Below are 23,523 nucleotides of genomic sequence, written 5' to 3'. Positions count from 1 at the left end.
GGTGGCCATACCCGCTATGCCCTATAGTTGGAGACTGTACTTGCTGCGCTGTAACCGAGAATTGGCCACAGAGTCCAAACCTCCCCGCCCGCAGCCAACCCCTGTGTCCTCCTCAATTAATAGGCACTGAACAGAACTATGCCCCATAGCCAGCCTCAAAGAACCATGCTTGTAGAGGAGGCGGGGCTGGCCGACGGACCACAACCAAGAGCTTTGGAAGGTACCATTGAGCGGCACTGTAATATAATATAATATCAATACTATAATATAATATCAAAGTAGCAAAGGAAGTCAAGACCCTAGGCTTTTACCTTGACGCCACCTTAAACTTTGGCAAACAAGTCAACTCCCTAGCCTCTTCTACAGCATATACTTGCAAACTCATTAGAGCCAGCAAGCCATTCCTCTCTACAGACGGCTGCATCACGATTGTCAGAGCCCTTATACTGTCCAAACTGGACTACTGTAATGGTCTCTATATTGGGGCTAACAAACAGACTATCCAAAAAATCCAGGTCCTACAGAATAATGCCCTGAGAGCCGCTTAAGATCAACAGGAAAGAGCATATCTCCTCTATAAGAAGAGAATATAAATGGCTATCCACTCAGGACAAAATCCAACTCAAAATTGCCTCCCTTACTCACAAGTGCCTCAACAACATGGCACCACCCTACCTCATGGGCAGGCTACACTTAAGAACCTCACCTAGACCAACAAGAACGGTTAATGCGAATTGCCTCTATGTCCCTCGCTTTAAACTTGCCACTATTGGAGGACATAGCTTCGCAGTCAAAGCAGCACAGCTTTGGAACTCCCTACCTCATGACATAAGAGAACCCCAGCCCTTCGCGAAATTCAGGCAGAATTTGACCAAGTGGCTGAGAGCCAATGACATCTAACTAATCCGACCTGCTTGACCTGACTGTCCCTACTGGCGATCCACCTGCATGCCCCAGCTCTGATACCTCAGTCTGTATTTTACACCATTGTATATTACTGTACGTATTCCACTATTTTACACCATTGTATATTACTGTATATCACCTCCACATTGTTAAGTATTCCTGTACCCTTATCACTTCTTGTCTGGACCTAGCTCCAGCCCTGCTCATTCTTGCTTATTGTATACTGTATTATGACCATGCACATGTACCTGTACATATTTTATTTATTGTAGCATGTACTATGATTATGTAGATGTACCTGTAACAAAGTTGAGCATATTATTGTCTTGTGCGCCCTGATGCTCCAGGGCATGGCGCGCCCTACAAATAATAAACTAAACTAAACTGTCAAAACGTACTGATGTACTAACCAATTTCCCCACCCACCCCTCCCCATTTCCTGCTCCTCCAGTATAACCAACGCCACTATACATGACTAGGGATTAGCCACACTACACATAGACACACCTAGCATTAATCTAATTCTCACACTCCACTAATCCTCTGAGACTCTGGAAATAACATTAGACAGAATACACCAATGCACATAATCCATAAATCCATCGACACTAGACAAAAGCACACTGACTTAATTCAATCAAACACATAACAGGCATCCGCAACACTGGAACACCTTTTATGGTTACAATTAACCAGTGCGCACAACCGTAACCCCACCCCAACCTCATACAAGTCACACAACCAACATACAACACTAGCACACATCCGAGGCACTGAGTCTTCCCCTTACGGTTATGAGCAGGGCCTTTCAACCAACTCCCAAACGCAAGACAACGCACACAGACGCCAGTTTCTCCTGGTTCTGAGCCTGACCTATCATCCTATCCTCTCTAAAACAAGCCAGCCTCTTCTCTTGCAGAGCCACATGAGCGCCTGGAGACTGACCTTGGGTAGTAGCGGCGCACAGTATAAATCAACATAACATAACATAACATAAAACCCCACTCCTTGTATTTTCAAATCAATTGCCTGCACCCCTGTCTTCACCCAGTGTGCCCACATTGCTCTCAAAGCCTGTGTTTCCTTTATAGAGGTGGGGCTTTAGTGTTTTTTTATTTTATTTTACTAAATGATTTGCAGCTTATTACAAACCTTTATCATACGCACACAAACTCTTTTTCCGCCTTTCAAGATCAGTTCTGATTAGATTAGTGAATTTATGGTCTCATCCTAAAAACATTAGATACATAAAATATTTGTTTCAAACACCTCCTTTTAAAAAATGTTTCAAACAAATTGTAGCCATGAGATTTTCTCCTTTTTAAGAATAGAATTTCTTCTGCCTCCCATGCTTGTCGCTCTTCGATCAGTTTGCCCATGTATTTAGTTCTTAGATCTGTCAAGCGACGACAGAATAATGTCACGTGCGTCAATGACTCGGTCAGCTCTCTATTGAAACACAATCTGCATCCAAATGTGACTGATTTCTTATAATTCTGTAAAAGCTGATTTGTAGGAAATAAATCTAGTCTGACGCGCATAAACTGATTCCTACACCACACATTGGGAGCCTTGATCAGATACTTGGGGAGTACGCCCCGAGCTTTGGTTTCCTGTCTTGGGGCATTCTGGAGGCGGTGCACATTTTTTTTTCCTCTTGGGTTTTAATCAAGTCGTCTTGCCATAGTTTCTATTTCACCTTTCCGGGGATGATGTTCAATTCTTCTAGATCAGACTGTAAATACTCCAAGATCAACCAGCATCCATTGGACCATTGCTCTATAAGAGAGTTACCACCTCTAAGTACAAAAATACAGAGACTGGGGGTCTAGATTTAGACTGTGCGCTAATTGGTACCACAGGTATAGGAAAGTGGTATGGCCTGCAGCAATGAAACACTTCCACTGGCGTCCCCTAGTGCACACCAGTACAGGTAAATATGAGAATGGTAATGGAAGTATACGTTCAGTGTGCAGATCCCCCAAAGATTCTTGTTACAAGTCCATAAAACAAAATGAATTTGGCTTCAAATCCCAGTTTATTGGTTACTAAACAACCGACACGTGTTTTGACCTTTCAGGTCGTTTGCAAGGCGTGATTCCAAGTAAGTAATGAACAGATCATTGTGTGAAGCAATCAGAATGTTTCCCTCCGATGGGTCTTAAACTTTAGGATTATATGGGCGGTCTGCAGCTGGATAGCTTATGTAAGTTCAGGGATCAAATCCCCATGCATTTTTGTCAGCAAACAAATTAACACTGTGAAGCCAAATTCATTTGTTTTATGGACTTGTAACAAGAATCTTTGGGGATCTGCGCACTGAACTTATACTTCCATTACCATTCTCATACCACCTTTAAGTAGTTTATTTTTCAAAATTTGGTAAGGACTCTCGGGAGTCGGCATCATACATTTCCCAAAAAAGTGTCAGTGTTTTCCATGATGTCATTGCTTGTAACGAGGTGAGGCCCAGTTCGGATCTGATCATTGCGGTGAAGATTAGATTTGGAAGCTTCAAGATATTTCTCCAAAAAGCACCCTCCAATAAGGGCCAAGTCTCCCATGGAGTCAGGGGGTATCCTTCTGCTCCGTATATTAAAGAGGGCACCACTTTTAGTTTGTAGAAGGACAGGACCGGTAAGATGAGGAATTTGCCATACCTTCTTTGGATCAACCTCCCTTGGCCGGTCAGAATCTTCATCCTGGATTTCAGGGTCAACTGTCGAGGTTGGGGGGGTGCTGTTGAGCAGCAAGCCAAGAGGCTGGACCTCTCATATGCTCTGTGCAGAGTGGGACCCGATCAGCTAATCTCTCTTGTCTGTATCCCGCAAACCTGCGTGTTGATGCCATTTCAGCGACTAGAAAGTCACTGAGAACAGACAGACTTGTTATCGACTCGCTCTCTGCCCGACTGCTGTAGATACCGGTGCACCCCCTCTGGGGCCTATACACTAGGCAACACCCATCCCCCTGAGAAAAGGCGAGCTGCGGGAGATAGTGATCAGAGCAGCAGGCTCCCCTATGAGAGCCCACCATCCGGCTGCTGTGACATGGACCGGGAGGCGTGAGTTGCAGTGGAGGCTGCTGCTATGCGTGCACGGTGTTAAATACAGTTTGGGACGGCACCGGACCCTTCCCCCATCTCTGATCTTGTGACGCGGCGACTGTCAGCCATGGAGGGCGGAGGTGGCTACACGTGGGCACTGCTGACTGGTGCCTCTCCTTGCGGCCCAGGTAGCTTAGCGGCAGTCAGCTGTGCATGCTGCTTGGTCCGGGAGTGTGTGGCATCGAGGGAACTCAAACACTGCTTTGGATACTGCTAACTGTAGAACTGGGGAACACTCAGCACCTGTAAGTAACGCTCAGCAATCTGTGGCGGTGTGCCTGAGAGGGGGATATTGTTTCACCCAGCGGCCACTGGTGATGACTGCACTGTGCTCTGTACACTGTGGATCAGCTGAGAACATTGAAGGACATAGTATAAATACTGCTGTCCACAGGTCCTGTCGGTAAGGGAGGTATAATATTGCTGGCTCCTCAGTCAAATATATTTGGAACCTGGTCAAATTTGTATGAACTCACTATAACATGCCCAAGTGTACAAGTGCAAAGAAAGGGGGTGCTATAGATCGTTTCACCACCCCAACGTCAAAACCTGCTGCGGGCCTAGAATATTTGTTTTTTAACATCTAGGCCCGCAGAGACCTCCCAGCAAGCTGGACTACCTGATTTCTAGTTATATGCTAGAGACTATGCAGGAGGGCTTTGCGTCGGTTAATACCAAGCTAGATTGCATTACTGCTAATGTCTCATCCCTAAGAGCCCAACTTGAAAAAGAAACGCAATGCAACACCGATGCTCAAGGTTGTATCAGTAACACGGAGGACAATGTTACAGTACTACAAGCAACGGTCTCCACACTCACACGTCATATGCGACATGTTCAGGGTCAGTGCAAGGACCTGAAATCCAGGCCTCGAAGAAACAATGTACGCATTAGAGGGGTCCCTGAGGATGCGCTCTGTGGCAACACAGAGAAAGCTGTGGAAGGTCTGTTGTGAGAATTACTGGGGGATCCTGGATGGTCACTGCACTTTATTGTAGAACGTGCCAATAGAGCCTTGGCATAGAGCCTTGGTGACCAAACCTAAGCCCGAGGAGTATTGCCATCCCATTATAGCACATATATTAAACTAGCGCGACAGGGACTGCGAGGGGAAAAGGAGCTTCAAACCTGATTTAACATTATACACATCTACCCTGATTATACGGTTGCAGTGAAGTTGGAGTGTTGCATGTTTCAGCGAGTGAAGAAGTTGCTGCGAGAGAGGAATACGCTGTACATCAAGGTGTTTCCTGCACGTCTCGGGATCCAATTTAACAAGTCCTATTTTTTCACTGTGCCAGAGGAAGCAGTGTCATTTGTTGAAGCCCAGATTCTGCTTCCATCTCTACTTGACTGCCTTTAAGTGCTTGATGGCACTGTTCGCTGTAATTATACCATTCCTGGTTTATGAGTAGATGGCATGAATCCTGATCGCAGAGCACGTTCATGTATCCTAGACCCATGTTTTTTTTTATTTCAGGCTACCGCGACTGTCCTCATGCAGGTGCTTGTGGGTTGAAGATTGTTGGGGTTAGGGTGGGGAGGGGTGTGTCACAGCTGGCGTTTGGGGTGCTTTGAGTGTGGGTTCGGGGAGGATTGTGATTTTTGGTTGAGGGGTGTTAAGAAAAAGCACTTGGTGGAAGCTTGTGGAGAGTTCTGGCAGTTCACACACCCTGCAGTGGATACTAAAACATTGCAATTACAAATATGGCACATGCAACCAGACTGAACCCACAAATGACCTTCTCTCCTGGAATGTCCGGGGGCTGGGCAACCGTATTAAAGCATGCAAGGTTATAACGTATGCTAATGGAGGGGGCCAAGATATTATTTCTTCAAGAGACACATATGGTGGGGCAACAGGCAGAGCGATTTGCTAAGGGCTGGGGAGCAGGAAGTACTATACCTCGTACTCCATGAGAGCCAAGGGGGTGACGACGCTGATGCACTGCTCGTTGCAATTTGAACATCTTGACAATTTAGTTGATGTGTGTGGATGGTATATACTAGTGCACGGTGGACTATGCGGCCAGGAGGTCCTCTTGGTAAATATTTACGGCCCCAACATAGATGACCCTGAGTTTTATGAAGGGGTATTTGACCTCTGCTCCAAGTACTCAGTGATTAGGTGACATATGGGGGTGACTTGAACACCATATAATGTACAAAACTAAATCGTACCTCTGACACACCTAGGGATCTCACTAACGCATTGCAGACCATACGTGCGCACATATCAGACTTGGACCTAATGGACGCTTGGAGAGCGACACATCCTCCTGAGAGTCGTTACACGTATTATTCGACAGTGCACGATATACACTCTCGGATAGATGTGTGGTTAGTGTCTGGATCACTACTGACAGAGGTGAAGGAATGTCAGATTCTCCCCTGCACATTCTCCGATCATTCTCCCATACTATTAGTATTGCATTTGAGGGCGGGAGGCTGGAGACATGCACTGTGGCACTTGAATTCTGCCACACTGAGGGATCCGGTGTTTCATAACAATTTGAAAGGCCTAATTGCATTGTATTTGGACACTAATGTGGGATTGGTTGAGTCTGCTGCTACGCTGTGGCAACCATTTAAAGCATAAATGCGGGGGGTAATTCTTTGAACGGAATTTAGAGTCCTGAAGGTCCTTGGGGGTGGATTAAAACGCTGTGAGGCTGAGCTTTGTGGACTTCAGCAGGCATATGCAGTGAATCCTACTCCACAGGTTAGACGTGACATAAAAGTGAGCCTGGATGCATTTATGGAGACTGCTGATAGAGAATTGAAATACTTAGATAGACCTATGGTGGCAAGATGTTACGGAGAAGCGGATAAACCTGGAAGACTGCTAGCCCGGGTCACTAACAAGGAGAAGGGAAATATGTATACACTGTGTATAGTAGATGGGGACGGCGCCAAGGTACACACAGACAGCAACATAAATGCAGTGTTCCACCGGTTTTATAATGCACTGTATTTGCCTAAGGGCATGACATCTGAGACCGAGATTGACAGTTTTTTGGGTAAGATTCCGACAACTTTGCTGTCGGAAGAGACTAGGGAGTCACTTGAGACTCTGATTAGGCTGGGGGAAATTAAAGCTGCTATAATAGATCTTCCTAATGGGAAAGCACCGGGGTCGGATGGCTTTAGTGTCAAATTTTACAAGGCATTCAAAGATGAGTTAGCCCCACATTTATTAAATGTGTGGACTGAGGCACTTAAGGTTGGAATACTGCCCAAAACTATGCAGGAGGTGATAATTATACTCTTCTTGAAGCCGGAAAAGGAAGTGAATCGATAATTGTATAGGCCCCTGTCTTAGATGCTAAAATCTATGCCAAAATCATTGCCACACTACTCTCATCATTGATGCCACATATGGTGCATGCAGACCAGTCTGGCTTTATGTCGGGGCGTATGACGGCACTGAACATACATAGGTTTTACAATGTTCTGGGGAAAGTGCCTAAGGACAGCCAGGCAATTGCTGTGGCGTTGGATATGCAAAAGGATTTTGATATTGTGTCCTGGCCTTTTCTGTTCCAAGTCCTGTTAAACTATGGGTTCGGACCCACATTTTTTACGTGGATACGCTTGTTGTATGTATTCCTTGAATCTAGCACTAGAATGCGGCAAGAGGCAGACCTGCCCCATGTCACTGTTGTTGTTTGGCTTGGTGATGGAACCCTCTGGCTGATCTCATTCGGGACCGCTTTGGCAATGCAGGATTAGCTTTGGGGGGGGGGGGCCCTGGGATTAATTCCTTGTACACCGACAACCTACTGCTGTATATTAGAGACACTGGAATTCATTTGTCTGGGCTGTAGGCAGCGTGGTGGAGTTTGGGAGACATTCTGGCTTGCGCCTAAACTCCTCTAAATCCTAAATATTTCCTTTGACGGGGATCACATGACAACCAACGGACATCTCTGGACTATCATGGGCTCCATTCGATTTTAGAAATCTGGGGATCAGGGTAACCCGCACAAGAACCTTGACATACAACCTGAATTATCGTAGCTATTTGGCTATTTTAAAGGTTAAATTACACAGATGGGGTTATAATCCATTAGCGTTCGCTGGGAAACTGGAATTGGTTAAAATGGTTGTATTGCTTAAACCTTTGTACTATTTCCTTAACATTCCTTTGTGGCCCAGGGCGGGCATTTTTCTAAGAGCATTTGGGTATGTGCTTGTTTTTCTTACAGGCAGTTTGATCAGTGTGTATGAAGTGGACACGACTTTCTCAGCCTAACATAAAGGGAGGCCTTGCTGCCCCAGACTTTGAACTGTACTACTTGGCGGCTCATTCACACTGTTATATACTGGGTTGAGGAGCATTCAGAACTACTGCATGTCAGACTAGAACGACTCCAGGGAGGTTGCCTCTCACTATTATTATTATTACTCGTAGGTAACACATACAGTATTATACATGCGCTGGACCCAGTGGGGGTGATTTGGAATGCTTGGGTTCCATTGCATAAGGGGACGAATTCACTAGCCCCATATGATAAGAACTTGCCTCTTTGGTGGATCGAAATCTTGAAGCCTTCAACTGACAAGTTCATTTATAGAGTATGGAAACGGGCTGGGATCCTAATGGTGTGGGACCTGTTTGTTGAGGGTAGTTTAATTAGTAGGCTATAATGAAGCCTTATGTTGGAGATGCGGCACTCCAGTATCTACACATCAGAACAGTAATAGTGGCACTTTGGTCGAAGTTTACTTCTGAACCGGACTTGCATGCATGTTTAGAGTATACATTGTCCCAGGGTGGGAGCAGGAAAACCATTTTGACCCTCTATGAACTGGTGCAAACAATGACATTCTGTTTATTAGAATGAAGTGGGAAACAGATCTTGGGGTGGCGATCCCAGAAGCATTGTGGGAACATAAATGTCAATTGATAAAGGGAGTGTCTTTGAACTCAAAGCATCATCTTTTACATTTTAAGATTATAAATCGGCTACACTACACACCGGACAAGTTATCGAAATGTTACTCCCTAACTACAGAAGAGTGCCCCAGCTGTAACAGCGTGGGGGCTAATCTGCTGCACATGCTATGGGATTGCCCCAGGCTGACGGAATACTTGGAGAAAATCAGGGACACCTTAGATGACATTTTGGGTCTGATATTACACCTGTCGCACGTGCAGTGTATATTGGGATATACTGAGAAGATGGGCAAATCACAACGTAGATTGTTACATTTGTGGTTATTACTTGCTAAGAGATCTATCTTGCAGCGTTGGACATGGAAGAATCCCCCAAAGTTGTCAGACTGGCTCCTTGATGTGATGTGGGCTAATGCCACAGAAGAACTATGTATGTATATCTCTCTGGTGCTAGGTCCTAAAGATATATGGCAAGACTTTGGGCAATATTTAGCCAATCCTGCTAACGATTGTCATTGACCTCTTCTAATCCGCTCAGACATCTGAATGTATCATTGCGAGTATCAAGCATCGCTAGCATTTATGGACCTTGAATATCCACACAATATGTAGGAGTGTGTAATTGTTATTTTGTGTGTTCTTTGATGTTTATACCAAGTGCATGGTAAATTAAGTTTAAAAAAAAAAAAGTTTGCAGTTGGTTGTTCCTGCGGTTATTAATAAGTGCGCTTAGGTATGTAGCTTGAGTGACCTTTGCCAACCGCTCTTGGCCCACAACCATTTGAAACAGGGCTTTTCCCTACCGTTTTGTGGACCTAAAATTACAATATTAGTTTTCATAGAGTTCATTGATATTCATATATTCCTTGAGGGTGTTTATGCTCCTCTGTAGCCCAACAGGAGTTCTGTCCATTAGCACAAGGTCATCAGCATAGAGCATCCTTGCAAGTTTCTCTTTTCCAATCTTAGGAGGAAATGCTCTGACCATGTCTAGCGCTTCCCCTACATCGGAGAGGAATGGGTTGAACAAGGTCGGAGCCAATGGGCCTCCCTATTTCAGGCCTATGTAGGGACTTGTAGCATCCAATTATATGGCAATTCCAGGCCTCAATTTTTTCCCAAAGTAATTGATGATCTAGACTGTCGAAGCCTTTTCTCAAGTCGATAAATACCAGGTACATTTTCGTGTTGTTGTAAAGGGCCTCAGCTTTGAGAATGTTCAACAAAAAGATTCAGGTCTGTGCCCACTCCCTTAACGAAACTGGTCTGCCTAGGATCCTCTCCAGAGATCGAAATTAAGATTGTATAAGCAGGTGCTAACAGCAGCTCCTGGGTATCCAGCGTTAATCGGGGACCAGGAGCACCAACTGGAGAACAAAAAGGTAGTACATAGTGTTCCGTAAATCAAACTTCTTCATAAGATGCAAACATATACTTGTGTCCATTATTTATGACCCCATATGCTTTAAATGTCGTATAGAGGTGTCCTAATGTATTTTTATAGATTGTCCCAAACACAGAGTTAAATTTACATATGTGTGTTTGTTTGCCATCTGTTGGCCTGAGGAACCAAAAGTAGGTCCTGGTAGTTGTTTGTGTCAAGCTAACCAGGCTCTTCTAGGCTACAAGCAGGAGCTAAATAGCTTCTAATCCCCATTACATTTGTGCGATTTAGAATGAGACCATCATCCGTAGCTAATAGTCTATCCAAAATCATCCTCTAATGTCCTATTTCCCTGATCACTGTTTTGGGGTATTTTTATTGGTAAATGTTGCATTGCTGCATCCACTCCTCAGCAGACCATGTCTATCAGATGGTTCCACTTTGAGGGTAGAAGGGCCCGTAGGATTGTGGTGTAGGCAGTATTGTTTCATCATACTTAGTTTTTTTAGAACTATTGCTTTGCGATTTTCTGCGAGACTCCGAAAAGCACTGACATCGTTTGTGGATTTGAGGCTTGGATATTGATCGTTATCAATAGAATTCATAGGGGAGCCAGATGTTGGGCCTCGGCGACCTGGGTCAGGTTGAGCAATTTTCAGCAAGGGTTTCCCTGGGTCCTAAGTACGTACTGGCTGGCTAGGAGAGTTGTGTTGGTTTTTACTGAAGTTACACTCAGCAATTGTATAAGTGGAGAAATTTAAGCTGTTTGTTTCAGTTTGTTCAAAGTTCACCCACGTGCAGGTTGACGGTAAGTCCATTCCTAGACCTATCGACAGAAGCCACCTTTTTTTGCTCTTTTTCTATCACAACCCGATAAGTGATACCACGTGGGATCTGGATGTTTCTAATAAATGCATGAGCATTTCTGGAATTCCGTTTTTTAGGCATGAGGAGATTTCTCGGGTTTTATTAAATCTTTTTTTTTTTTTTTCTAGTCCTCCGTACATCCTTTTTGCTACACTAGTCATTTTCCTCTTTTTTTTGATTCTATACTATATGAAAAGGCTGTGTGGTAGACATTGCCTCTAGACCAGAGATCCCCTGGGTGGTGGAAAAATTAGACTGCTGTTCAGGTGTATTTGTCATCTGATTCGAACTGGTCTCCATGGACAAACTTTTCAGATCTGTTCTATGAATGTTTGTGTCTGTGATCCATTGTGGACCTGAGGATCCCACGGATGGCTCTTCTCTACTTCTCAATGGAACTTATGAGGAATCATGCGTTTCTCTGCATAGTAGTGGCGGCATCCATAGAAACAATCACCATAATTTGCTGAAAGGGTTGAGTTCAGTTTCTGAGGTGTAGGCTGTCCAGCTTTGCTGTTTTGAACCAACGATTTTAATTGGAGAAGTTCCAGCACTGAGTTTAATAGACAGTTTTTGTCTGCTCTTTCCAGGTCCAAAGCCTCCTGTAATTTCGTTTGAATTGTGTTAGCACATTGTACCTCATGGTCGACTCTAGATTGTAGAGATGTGAAAAATGATTCAATTAATATGATTTTTGAATGAATCATTGCCAGGCGCGTGGCATGATTCATCCTTTGTGTTTTCATTAATAGTCTCATACAATTTGAGAAAAGAGCCCAGCGAGATTGTTAGCGCTGCCATCATGTCGCATTGTGACTGGAATGCTGACGGGAGAGCCCCCTGTCTAGGATTACCCATTGGCTTAGGTGAAAATACTCAGTCATCCAAAGACAATGTGACTACTGGCTGATGGTCCTTGAAGGTATGGTGCCGGGCTCCGTTGTCCATAGAAAAAGAAAACAAGCTCTGGGAAGTTATGGAAGGTAAAGGCATCTCTTTTTTAGGTATTTCTGAGTTCAGTATGCTGGTAGGACTGTCTTTGTTGCTCACCAGTGAGGTCAATGACTGTGACAGCGCTGTTGAAGCCATAACCGTAGGATTAATCTTTGTTTGTTCACTCGAGAGTTCGGGCCATAAACCAAAGACTCTTTGTGTGATGTTACTTCGACCTCTTTTTCAGCGAGGCCAGATGCTGCTTTTTGTAAGGAACTCATGGTGGCAACAGTAAATACAGACAAAAGAGATCACAATTCAAGGGTGTTATTGAACTTTATAAAGGGTGAGATAAACACCTGATTTAAGCGTAAATCTAATAAAGGAGCAAGCTACAACCATCAAATAATAATAAGGCAGTCCTAATGGTGTCTTGTCAAATAAAAAATTGCCTATCCTAAGAAAAACCTATTGCCAATCCTTACTACTAAGTTACAAAAAAAGAGTGTGGGATAATGTTCACCAGAAAAGAAAGAAGTGTTCACAAAAATGATAAGTCGGGATGGTATGGCTGGGTCTCCCTTCCCCTTGTTTTTGGCACGGGACAAGGCAGCACTTCAGATCACAGCACACTCCTGGGCCTCGCTAGCACGAGGTCACATTTCCATTCAATAATACCAGGACCTTCAGGGCCAAGTCTCTTTCTCCCTCTACCGTGTTCACTATGCCGTTCTTTCAAATGCAGCTTGCACTAGTCCTATGTCTTGTTAAACAATTTCCCACTGCAGACACTCCTCGACCGGGTTCACTCTTGTCAACACAATGTTCACTGGTGTATTATTCTTCACCCAAAATCGCAGGCATCCCTCTGTCGGGTTCATATTTGCCAATTTCACAGTTCACTTTAGTTTTAACTCAATGTGGGATTCACTGTCCTTAGCTTTCCCCTTGGCATCCCTCCATCAAGTTCACACAGCCATCTTTCACACAGTTCATGAATTTCTAACACAGTTCACTTTTTGCTCATTTCATCAGAAAGCAGGGTTCCCTTCCCCCAGCTTTCTTTCGGCAATGGGTCAGAGACTTTCAATTGTACAAAGGATTTGACATGACCCTGGAAGAACCACTCCGACGCTTCACGCCGCCCTTTCCTGGGGCCTTCTGGTCTTTGCAGTTTCCACACAAAACCAAAGGGGCCAGCGAGAGTCCTTCGTATGAGCACTCCTACAGCGCCGGACCACTCTGCAGCTGGCCCTTGTCTGGGCTTTCTTAACAGTTCAAAACACACACGCATGTTCTTTCTTCTTGTGTTCAAAGTGTTGCTACTTGCAACCTTGGGCTCAACACAGTTTGGTTTGCTATCAGCTTTCTCCGACTCACCGACTGTGCTGAACCCATTGGCTTCTCTGATCTGTGGAGCCAAGCATAGTGCCATGGTAGCCAGCTTGCCTCCATGCCTGTGCTATCAATGCGGGAGGCCCCCATGCACCTGCTGCTCAGCATGGCAGCTGTAACTCCCGGTCTTATGATTTCCCTTTCAGAGGCTTTGTGGGTCTGAGTTGAAAAGGGCAAGGGCAGATCCCTCTTCGTCGCCCACCCAGGTCTCGCTGCCTTTCTCACCTGCTTGAACTGCAGGTTTCATGTAGCTGTCTCCTCGTGTGTTCGGCCTTGTTCATAGTGTGCTTTCGTGCTCTGCCTTTTATCCCTGTGGAGAAAGTAAAGGGCCATCGGGTCTGCGTGGTTATTGTCAATTGCCTGACTCGTGTGCTGGGACATGTCAGGTAAACGGCTATGGTGTTAGGCGGTTGTCTGTTACGGTGTAAGAAAGTGTTCATGTTGGAAAGGTGGGGGGGTAGAGCTTCTAAGTATCCTACAGGGTAGGATGGGGTAAATGTGTTACCAGGAAGGGGTACCGCGTCTCAACCGTAAGGTGATCCTCCCCCGCTGGTCCACTCCCAGGAACTGGATCCAGTAGCGATGGCCATGTCCTGGCCACCTGGATGACAGATCTCCAGGGACCAGCAGGTGAGAGACCTTCAGGTTTCTCACAATTTGCATTGATGATATTCTCTGGTGCATCATCAAAGGGACTTGTTAATCTTCAAGAGGATGTTGGGGGAGAGGCCGCAAGGCCTACTGCTACTCTGGAGGTCTGAACCACAAACTGGGCAACCTGCTTCGAACAGGTACCTGGACAACTGAATCGTCCTGCTGAATCTTTTATATAGCAACGATTCTTTCACATTTCGGGTGAAATGAGTCCCACCGGTTTTCGATGCCTCCAATGCATACGCTCCTCTGTCTTTTAACGCGACTTCACTTTGCAAAATGCCTGCATCAGTGAGGTCAAGAGAGGCCCCAGGGGGAAGGAGGTTATCAAGTGAGTGTTAGACAAGTCTTCAGAGGAGTTTTCTCATTTATCTTCGAAAGTGATGGGATCTTGCGTGGGGGTCGCTACCATGGTAACAAAAGGTTTAGGTGGTTTTGTTTCCAGTGCATGTGTAAGTCCCAGGCACTCCACCTCCCTAGGAATCCTTAGCCATGTTTTACCGTCTTTCATTACCGGCTGTGAGAAACCTGAAGGTGTCTCACCCGATAGTCCCCGGGGGTCTGTCATCCAGGTGGCCAGGACATGGCCATCAGATCCAGTTCCTGGGGGTGGACCAGTGCAGGAGGATCACCTTGATGAGGGGTCTTATGGGAGTGGAAGTGGGACACCGAAGGGTGAGACGCTTTATCCCCTTCCCTGTAACACCTTTTCCCCATCCTACCAGCTAGGATACCTAGAAGCTCAACTCCCCTCCCCCTTTCCCGACACAAACACTTTCTCACGGACAGTTCATCGTGAGTGACAATGGACTAACAGAGCTGTATACCTGACATGATATGATAATATAAGGCATTTATAACATGCCGATATACAAGTGTTTCAAGGTGCGACAAGGCAAGGGAGGGGAAACGGAGGGAAGACAGAGACATTGATCCTTCTAGGCCTGCTGAGATTGAGATTTAGATCGAGCAAGTGCAGGGGAGGGGAGAAGGGGAAAAGGGCGGGTTGGACAGTGCAGTACATAGGATAACAATAAAATAAATAAACGTGTGGCCAGCTGGTGGCAAGTGCTAGGGTAAGTGCAGACATCAGATGTCATTGCTAGTAGTGGCTGTAGGGATACAGAAACAGTCCCCAAGGGCAAGGGTTGTCAGGGCGGCAGTGCAGGTGTGCAACTGGCGGGAGGGGACCCGGGCCCGAGATCAGAGCGTAGCCAGGTAACCACTGCAGTTTCAGATTCAGCTAGGAGATCAGCCGGGGAGAGGAGGAGAGCAAGCCGAAGCAAAGAGGAAGGTCTTGAGGTGCTGCCGGAGCCGGAGATGGTTCTCCTCTAGTTTCAGAGAGGCAGGGAGGCTGTTCCAGATGGAGGCCCCAGCAGAAGAAAGAGATCTACATCAACAAGCTGCTTGTAGAAGCGACTAACCCTGAGGGAGTTGAAGGCGGATGTGCGAAGAGTCAGAGAAGAAAGATAATTAGGAAGAGAGTTAAAGGTATTAAGGCCCCAGGCCCCCGAAGGCCTTGTGGACAATGCAGAAGGTTTTTAACTTAATCCTCGCCGCCACTGGGAGCCAGAGCAGATATTTCAGTCCTGGAGAGATACGATACCTGGGCTTGAGGCCAAGGACAAGTCTCAAGGTCCTGTTTTGGGTGAGCTGCAGAGGGCGGAGAGTAGAGGCAGGCATATTTAGAAAGAGGCTGTTACAGTAGTCCAGCCTAGAGAGAACCAGATCTCTGGAGACAGCGAGCTTCTGGGGGAAGGAGAGGAAAGGAAGAATACCTCTGAGGAGGTGCAGCTGGTAGTGTGACTTCTAGAGACGTCAGATGTGGGGAGAGAAGGAAAGTGTGGAGTCGAAGATGACCCCTAGGTTTTTAGCCTCACACGTGGGAGCAGGAAGAGGACCAAGAGTGGCCAGCCAGAGAGTGATAGGAAAGGAGGGAGCATGTGAGGAGAATCTCGGTCTTACAGGCATTAAGGCAGAGATCATTGGTGGCACACCACTCCTTGATGGCGGAAAGATCTGCCGGAGATGAGAGAAGGGGATGAGGTGGCAGAAGGGAGCCTGCGTTGTCATCTGCATAGCGCTGAAAGTTGCGGTAGAGAGCGGCAATGCAGTGGGCAAGAAGCGCCAGGTATTTGGGAACACCACAGGTGGAGATGGAGATAGAGGAGAGGATGGACCCAAGTTGAACTTGGGAGGGTCGGGCAGAGAGGAAGGAGGTCAGCCAAGCCAGGGCCTTATCGGTGATACCAAGGTAATCACAGAGACATGTCCCAACACAAGGGTCAGGCAGAGTCAGGCAATTACCTGATTTCCATCACACTTCCTCACATGGATAAAATGCAGAGCACGAAAGCACACTCTGAGCAAGGTAAAACGCACGAGGAAGCAGCAATTCCAAGGTGGCAGTTTAAACCGAGGACAAAGGCGGCAAGACCAGAGAGGGCTGCAAGGATGAAACTACCTGTGACCTTTTCAGAGAAGGACTGCGACTTTCAAGAGACCTTGAGGAAAAGAAACATTAAGACCAGGAATTATAGCTGATGAGCAGTGTAGCATGTGTCAAAGGTTCACTGGGCGGGGAGAAGCGATTGCCACCCTGGTACAGTCCTTGACTCTGACAGTAAAGCAACGCCCACGAGTTCAGAACAGCCGGTGAATTTGGAAAAACTGATAGCAGACCGGACTGTGTTATGCTCAAGGTTGCAGGCGGCAACATTAACAAAGAACTTGTGTGTGATTTAGCTTTAAGAAAACCCAGTTAAATACCAGATACAGAGTGGTCTGGTGCCACGTGGGTGCTCACTCGAAGTTCTCTGTTTGCTACCCCAAAGCGTGTAAATATTCAACAGTGAAGTCGAAGTGATCCTGCAGCGGGTTTAGTTAAATCCTGTGCACATTCAAAAGTCTTAATTGCGTAAGAACTGAAATTGGTCTGAGTCCGGAAGACGGGGGATCCAGGGTGAACAGTAATGCTCACCCGTGAAGATATTGTGATGACAAATATGAACCCGACTGAGGGATGGATGCCTGTGAATTGAAGTTGGTCCGAATCCAACCGACGGAGGCTAATTGTGAAAGAGAAGCTGAGCCCGGCTGAGGGGGATACTGGGCGATGAGTAAACCGCCCGACTTGATTTTTTGTAAAGGATTTTCTTTTTTTTTAAAGTTTTTATTTTTTTTGTTGGTGCATCAGGCCCTCTGAAGCAAGAGACTTTGTACGAAAGAGACTTGGGCACAGAAGGCCCTGATGTTGGTAAAACAAACTGTGACCTTGTGCCGAAGAAGCCCATGAGTGTGCTGTGCTCAAGTGACCCACCTTGTCCCGTACTAAAAACGTGGGGCAGGGAGGCCAACGGCCTAAACATGCTGACTTAGTTAGTGAACACTGCTTTCTTTTTGAGAACATTATCCCACACACTTTTTGTTATATAGAGTATGGTTTGGCAATAGTTTTTATTTATTTAAGTATAGGCCATCTTTTATTTTGACGACATGACTAGGACCGCCTTTTCTATTATTTGATGGTCGTAACTTGCTCCCATCTTAGATTTAATTCCCTGATAAAGTTCAATAAACAAACTTGAACTGTGATCACTTGTGTCTGTCTTGCTTTGATACCGTGCTTTCCTTACACTGCACATTAACCTGATTGTGAGATGTTTTAAAGTGAGGGGATTAGTGCAAGGGACGCTTCTCAGCATTAAGAGTTCTAATAGATTGCCCGCACACCTCTGATTTCAACTGCTCCCTGGTGTGCGGCATCGGGAAAATTCTTATCGCTTCCAAGGGTGGATCCATCCCAGGGAAGAAGAAACCAAATGCACAAGGTGCAATGCTCTCGATCTCCGCGTCAGGGACGTGTTTTTTGATTGTCACACCTCCCAGCCGGAATAGAGGCAAAGAGAAGACTCCACTTCTTCAGGTCACTATCGGTTGCATAGTCACGAACAAATGGAGGAGTCTCTCAACACAGGCAGCACTCTGTTCGTGGTACAGTCTCTGCCACACAGCCGCTCCGACTGCCACTTCTCGCCACTTCCGCACCAGCAATATATAAGCTCGTAGGAAATTAAAGGCACCACAGCAGTTTCAGCTTCCTGATTGCACATAAAGGAAATCAAAGTGCTGCCTTAACTGCCACTTCTCGCCACTTAAGGTTTTAAGTTCCTATTTTTAAACAAACTTGTTTGGGCCCTTTTTTTTATTTTGGTACTAGCATACTATTGTTTGTGTTCCAACTATACCAGCTCACACCTTTTCCTGAAGCGTGTGGACTGCCCTTGGCTGACATTACCAAAAGAGGCGAAGGAGATATACCTTTCAGGCTGTGCAGGTTTTTCTGTTATTATTGGGATCACTGGTGGTTTAGTAGTGATGTGGGGATGAATAGGTGCTTTAGCCACTTCACACCCCTCTACTCCTGCAGATCAGGAAGTCCTTTTGTCAGTCATTATCTCACGATCATGAACCCTCCCTGCTTCCAGAAGGGTTATCTTCCACTGCTTTGTGGTAATAGAACTACCTACTTACCAATGCTCTATTATAACGTTAATTGCCAGTGAATCAGCGTATAACTCTTATTCTTGATAAAGTTAAGAGGGTCACAAGGGCTTAAACCCTTTTTGCCCATGCAAGCCCTACCCCAGGCAATTTACACTATTAGTACATCCAGGGTGCTAATGGCCTTCTTTTTAAAGGGAAATATGCTTGGTGCGACATTTGCACACTGAATTTCCTATTAAAATTAAATGAACCAAAAATATGTCAGCAATAATGCAGTATGTGTGGATTTTCTGCCAACCAGAGCAATCCTAAAGTCAGAACGTAAAATATGTACTTGGCCACTGAGAAAGTGTGTTAACACAAGCAACAAGTGACCGCAACGGCGCAGCATTTGTTGATTATTTGCCAACAAGCATTGATAAGCCAAACATAATGTACTTAGGACCTGCCTGGCCTCTATATGGGGCATCCTTCCCTGTACGCCTGCTTGCTGCGAAGTGCTCTGCGGTGAAAGGAGAGGCAAATGTTCCATTTATCCCACAGAGTGAGGCAAGGAGTAAAATGTTTGCCTCTATCCAATTGCCAACCTCATGGTAAAACCCTGCAGCTGTGCGGACGGGGGCAAGAGGCAATGCGAGGGCCAGAGAGACAGGACAGGGCAGGGCAGAGGGGAAAATCACAAACCCGTGCAACAGCACGCATTTTCATTATTGCCCATACATAGAAATTGCATAGCTGAGGCCGTTTGCCCCAGTAATCATCCTGGCTGTCAGAGCGCATGGAAAAATGATGGGCTTGTTCATTGGACAGCTCCCTTGGAAAGCGGACTGCCTTTAATGAGTAAAGATATCACAGCGAGTAGAGTGCTCCCTTTGACCTCTGTGCAGAGCCTGCCGGTGCAGGTTTGACGAATCCCGGCGTGGCTAAACTCAGCCTTTCATCCTTGCGAGGTTGATAAATGACCACCACGCACCATGGGATAATAAGCAGCACTCGGATGCCCGAGGGTTCGTAGCGCTATATAAATGTGTCTTAATATTATTAAAGGATGTGACTAGGACGAGGGAGCTGAAGGGTAATGAAAACCCTTAGATTTGTCAATGTGTGTCCGTCTTTAATGAAACGGCTGTACTTTAGGGGATGGTCTACAGCTGACGCGCTGCACAGACCTGCACTTAGAGCGGGATTGAGCCCGGTTATTATGTTGATTATTAATCATGGCAGAATACTAAGGCCAACCTCACACAGTACAAGTGTTATTGTATCTATGCAATTCAGTAAGCCCTGGTTGTAAAAAGGCAATGATCTACATGCCGAAACACGTGTCACCTATGGGCATAAATGTGATCTTTTTTTCAGACCATGTTTTGACTATTAAAGAAGCACTTTTCCAAATTATACTTAAGTGTGGCGCAGAATCAATTGTTGGAGGTGTGCTTCATACATTAATCACGAGAGGTGGGGTCTTGACCTCTGTCCCTCCAATGTCTGCGACACTCCAATTTACTCAGTCAATACCCACTTCTGGGCACCAGTGACATCAGGTGGGTGCCATTACCCCAGTGCTGTTTATGTACTTTAACCATAGATTGCTTCTGTCTGTACTCTTACGCACTTGTAATTTCCAACAAGAGCATTTTGTTGTGACAGGCTGTAGCCTAGCTTAAGGCAATACTCACTGAATAAGCTCAACAAGGCACTGTTATTGCTATTACCATTACAAACCTGTCCTGATGCCTGTTTACAAAACAGCGAACACAGTTGAGGAAGGATTGTTTCTCGTGATTTCCATTGAAAAGGAAAGTGAACCAGTTCCTTTTACTTATGTTACATGAGCGTTGCAAGCTCTTTGTGAGTGGAATTTGTAAGATATCTTTTGTAGTCTACCTCACATTCTTAGTTGTACATTTTTTTAATATGACTTTTGCAGTAATAGTTTCATGCGTCCCAAATGACCTTCAAACAGTGTTGATTTCCATACACTCTTATTGTGTCTCTTTGTGTGTGCTAGGATTTCATTGCTTTTCTTCGAAGATGGGCAATGCAGAAAGCAGCGCGTACCAGAAGCGCGCCTTAAGGCTTCAACCAGAAGAAAAAGCACGTATCGGTGTGGCATTTGAGAAAATGTTAGTAGCAGTGCTAAAAGAAGACCCAGCTGCCAAGAAAATCGTGACACTTGAGAAGTTTAAGGTAAGACTGCAGGTAACTGGGGTTGCACCTCCTAATTTCAAAGTATGATCTTGAGAAGGCATTGAAGTTGTCCTCGAGGAACACTTCTGTTGACCCCCTGTTAGCACTTTCACCCTGACTCCCTGGGCTATCCCTTGCTTTCTCTATCTCCTCTCTTCTCTCTATCCCCTCTCTTCCCCTATCTCTAATCTCTTACAGTTACTCTCAATCACTCTTACTCTGTTTTTTGGGTATGATGAGAGTCAATACACTGTGATGGTCTCGAGGCATTGGACTATGGAACACGGAACATGGTTTACAAATGGAATGGTGGGGCTGGGGAAGAGCAGTTGGTTTAATGAATAATGATGGTGAAGACATAACCAGGAGCACGGACTATATTTATATATTGTGGAATAAGGATTACAGAATATAACAATTGGCGACGAGATCAATGATCCACACGTGACAAAAGTAACAAAGAAATGGAGACCTGCAGAGGAGAATGAAAGGGTGAGCAAGTGGCCTGAAGAAAGGGTTACACTCCAGAATCGGGACTATACCAGGCAAAACGCACAAGGAAAGCGAGCTGGCAGAGGCCGAGTACTGAGAGGTGAGCACAACACGTAAAGAGAGCGTCAAGGAAAGACTGTAATGATCATAAAATGGAAAGGTGCGCAGCGCAACCGCTACGGAGAATATAGGGACGCTGAGTATTGGGAGTTAATGCAAATTAATGAGGCCATACGCTGTTTCAAGGGATAGAAAAATGCATGTTTAAAGATATACACAAACAGCAACGACAAGCTGCTGCAAGGGAAAGGCATATTTCAAAAGCTTGAGAGCGGGACACTGACCACAGCGCGAGATCCGTAGCCCAGTAGCAAACAGCCGCATAGTGTAGGAAATTAGAGGAAGGACCTGAGGACGTAAGGAGACGTGCAGCCATATTTGTTGAAACCATCAAGATTGCCATGACAACGTAACGGATATAATTGAAAATGATGTCGGATACCGCATTGTACAAGCACAACATCATTGGAGTGTATGTTCTTGTTAAAACGAGAAAATAACATTGAAACGTGACAACCTAAAACATGCGGCGCTTCCCGAAGTCCAGTGCTTTATATGATTGAGTCCTGAAAACGACAAACAAACGCAAGTTGAAGAAACAAAACATAACATAACATAACCATGCTCGAGTACAAATTGAGCAAACGCTGATGCTGCATCACACACGAGTACTACAAATGAATAGTATCTAATGCCACAAGCACAGTAATGCTTGGATGAAAATGAATGTAAAGGGGAGAAATGGAACAACAATGAAATACAACAGTATGCATTGGTAATACCTTCTATCAGCCATTCTTTCTGTTTTGTTGCTCGTATTTCTTGGAAGCTACATGGGGCACTGGCCCCACCTGCTGGATTTTGTATGCAATAACAAAAAAAACCAGAAAGCAGTATTTGTTAAATAAACAAAACAAAACAACAAATACTGATCGTGTGGAAATGAGAAGATATAACCAGACATAATAAAGAATAAAACAGAGTACAAATCATCAATAATAAAAGGAAGGAGTTTGACACAAAATAATACGCAGATACACAAGAATAAAACAGAACAAATCAAACAAAAAGTCAAAAGACAAATATACAAAGACAGATAATCAAATATTGCTAAAATATCAAACAGAATGTCGTCTGAAAATGCAAATGGGGACTCGAGCACAAATTCATCGCAAAATGTGTCTGGAATGTCAGTACCCATGAACCCAGTCAACTACTTGAGACGACGAAACCCTTTCAGCCTAGAACCTCCGGAAGATCAAGGTCACCGGTGGCAAGAGTGGCTAGAGGAATTCGAGCAGTTCTTAAGAGCAGTCGGAAATCAAAATTCCATAAATAAATTGGATTTATTTATGCATTTGGTTGGCAAAGAGTTGAATAGTGTTATCAAAACAGTACCTCCAGAGGAGAAGGTAACATATCAACTTCTGGTAACAGCAATCAGTAGTATGGTGGAATTACTAATCTACAAGGGTTATGAGAGATATATATTTAATCATAAATCATTGTTATATTTGAAATTCAATGTTGATCATGGTGTCTAATGGTGAATCCCAGTAGTATGCATGTATTTTCACTTTAGTTTCCATAATGAATGTTGTTTGTACAATTATTTTGTGATACAACTGGTCCCCACGGTTGCCTACCAAGATTACTGTGAATAGCACTTTCACGCAACTATGCTGTAACCTCGCCGCATGTCCTGGACTCCCTGTCTGGGACCCAAGGTGCCGCCCGATGGTGACACCTTCCGCGACAAGGTTGCTGTCCAATTTGATGTTTCTTCTATGGACTCCTATACCCATTGTATTATCTTTTATAGTGTTTTTTTTCTATTTCCATTATTCGGCTTTTGCATTAAGCTTTGTTACAATTTGCATTATGAATACATTGGGTCTGACAAATGTTTGGTTTGCGCATTAGTGCACACATGTACCCGCTAACACCATTTCAGTGTGGCCGCCCGCCCCCTTTTGGACGCAAGGCGGTCACGTGTTTTTACAAAAGGATTGTTGCCCCGGCAACAACTGTACACAGCAGTCGGAGACTCTGCTCGGCTGCGCACGGATGCTCCCTGACGACCCGTGTCTCTTTTGGTAAGTTTTCAGCCCATCTGGGTTCCTCCGGATT

At 45.2% G+C, this 23,523-nt stretch overlaps 1 protein-coding gene across 3 annotated transcripts in view; it reads left to right on the top strand.

The window, feature by feature from the left end:
• Positions 1-23,523, top strand: part of MEAK7 (MTOR associated protein, eak-7 homolog) — a 1,198,349-nt gene that overhangs the window by 270,981 nt on the left and 903,845 nt on the right. For all 3 annotated transcript variants that reach the window (XM_069636236.1, XM_069636239.1, XM_069636243.1), the window contains exon 2: positions 20,663-20,841. In XM_069636236.1, coding sequence (XP_069492337.1) covers positions 20,686-20,841 — 156 coding nt within the window. In that variant the 5' untranslated portion in view covers positions 20,663-20,685. The remainder of the gene's footprint in view (positions 1-20,662; positions 20,842-23,523) is intronic.

The sequence above is a fragment of the Ambystoma mexicanum genome, chromosome 1q (genome assembly GCF_040938575.1).
Source record: "Ambystoma mexicanum isolate Mex_15411 chromosome 1q, UKY_AmexF1_1, whole genome shotgun sequence".
Classification (NCBI taxonomy): Eukaryota; Metazoa; Chordata; class Amphibia; order Caudata; family Ambystomatidae; genus Ambystoma; species Ambystoma mexicanum.
The sequence above is the reverse complement of the archived record's forward strand: the minus strand, read 5'-3'. Positions and strand labels throughout refer to the sequence as shown.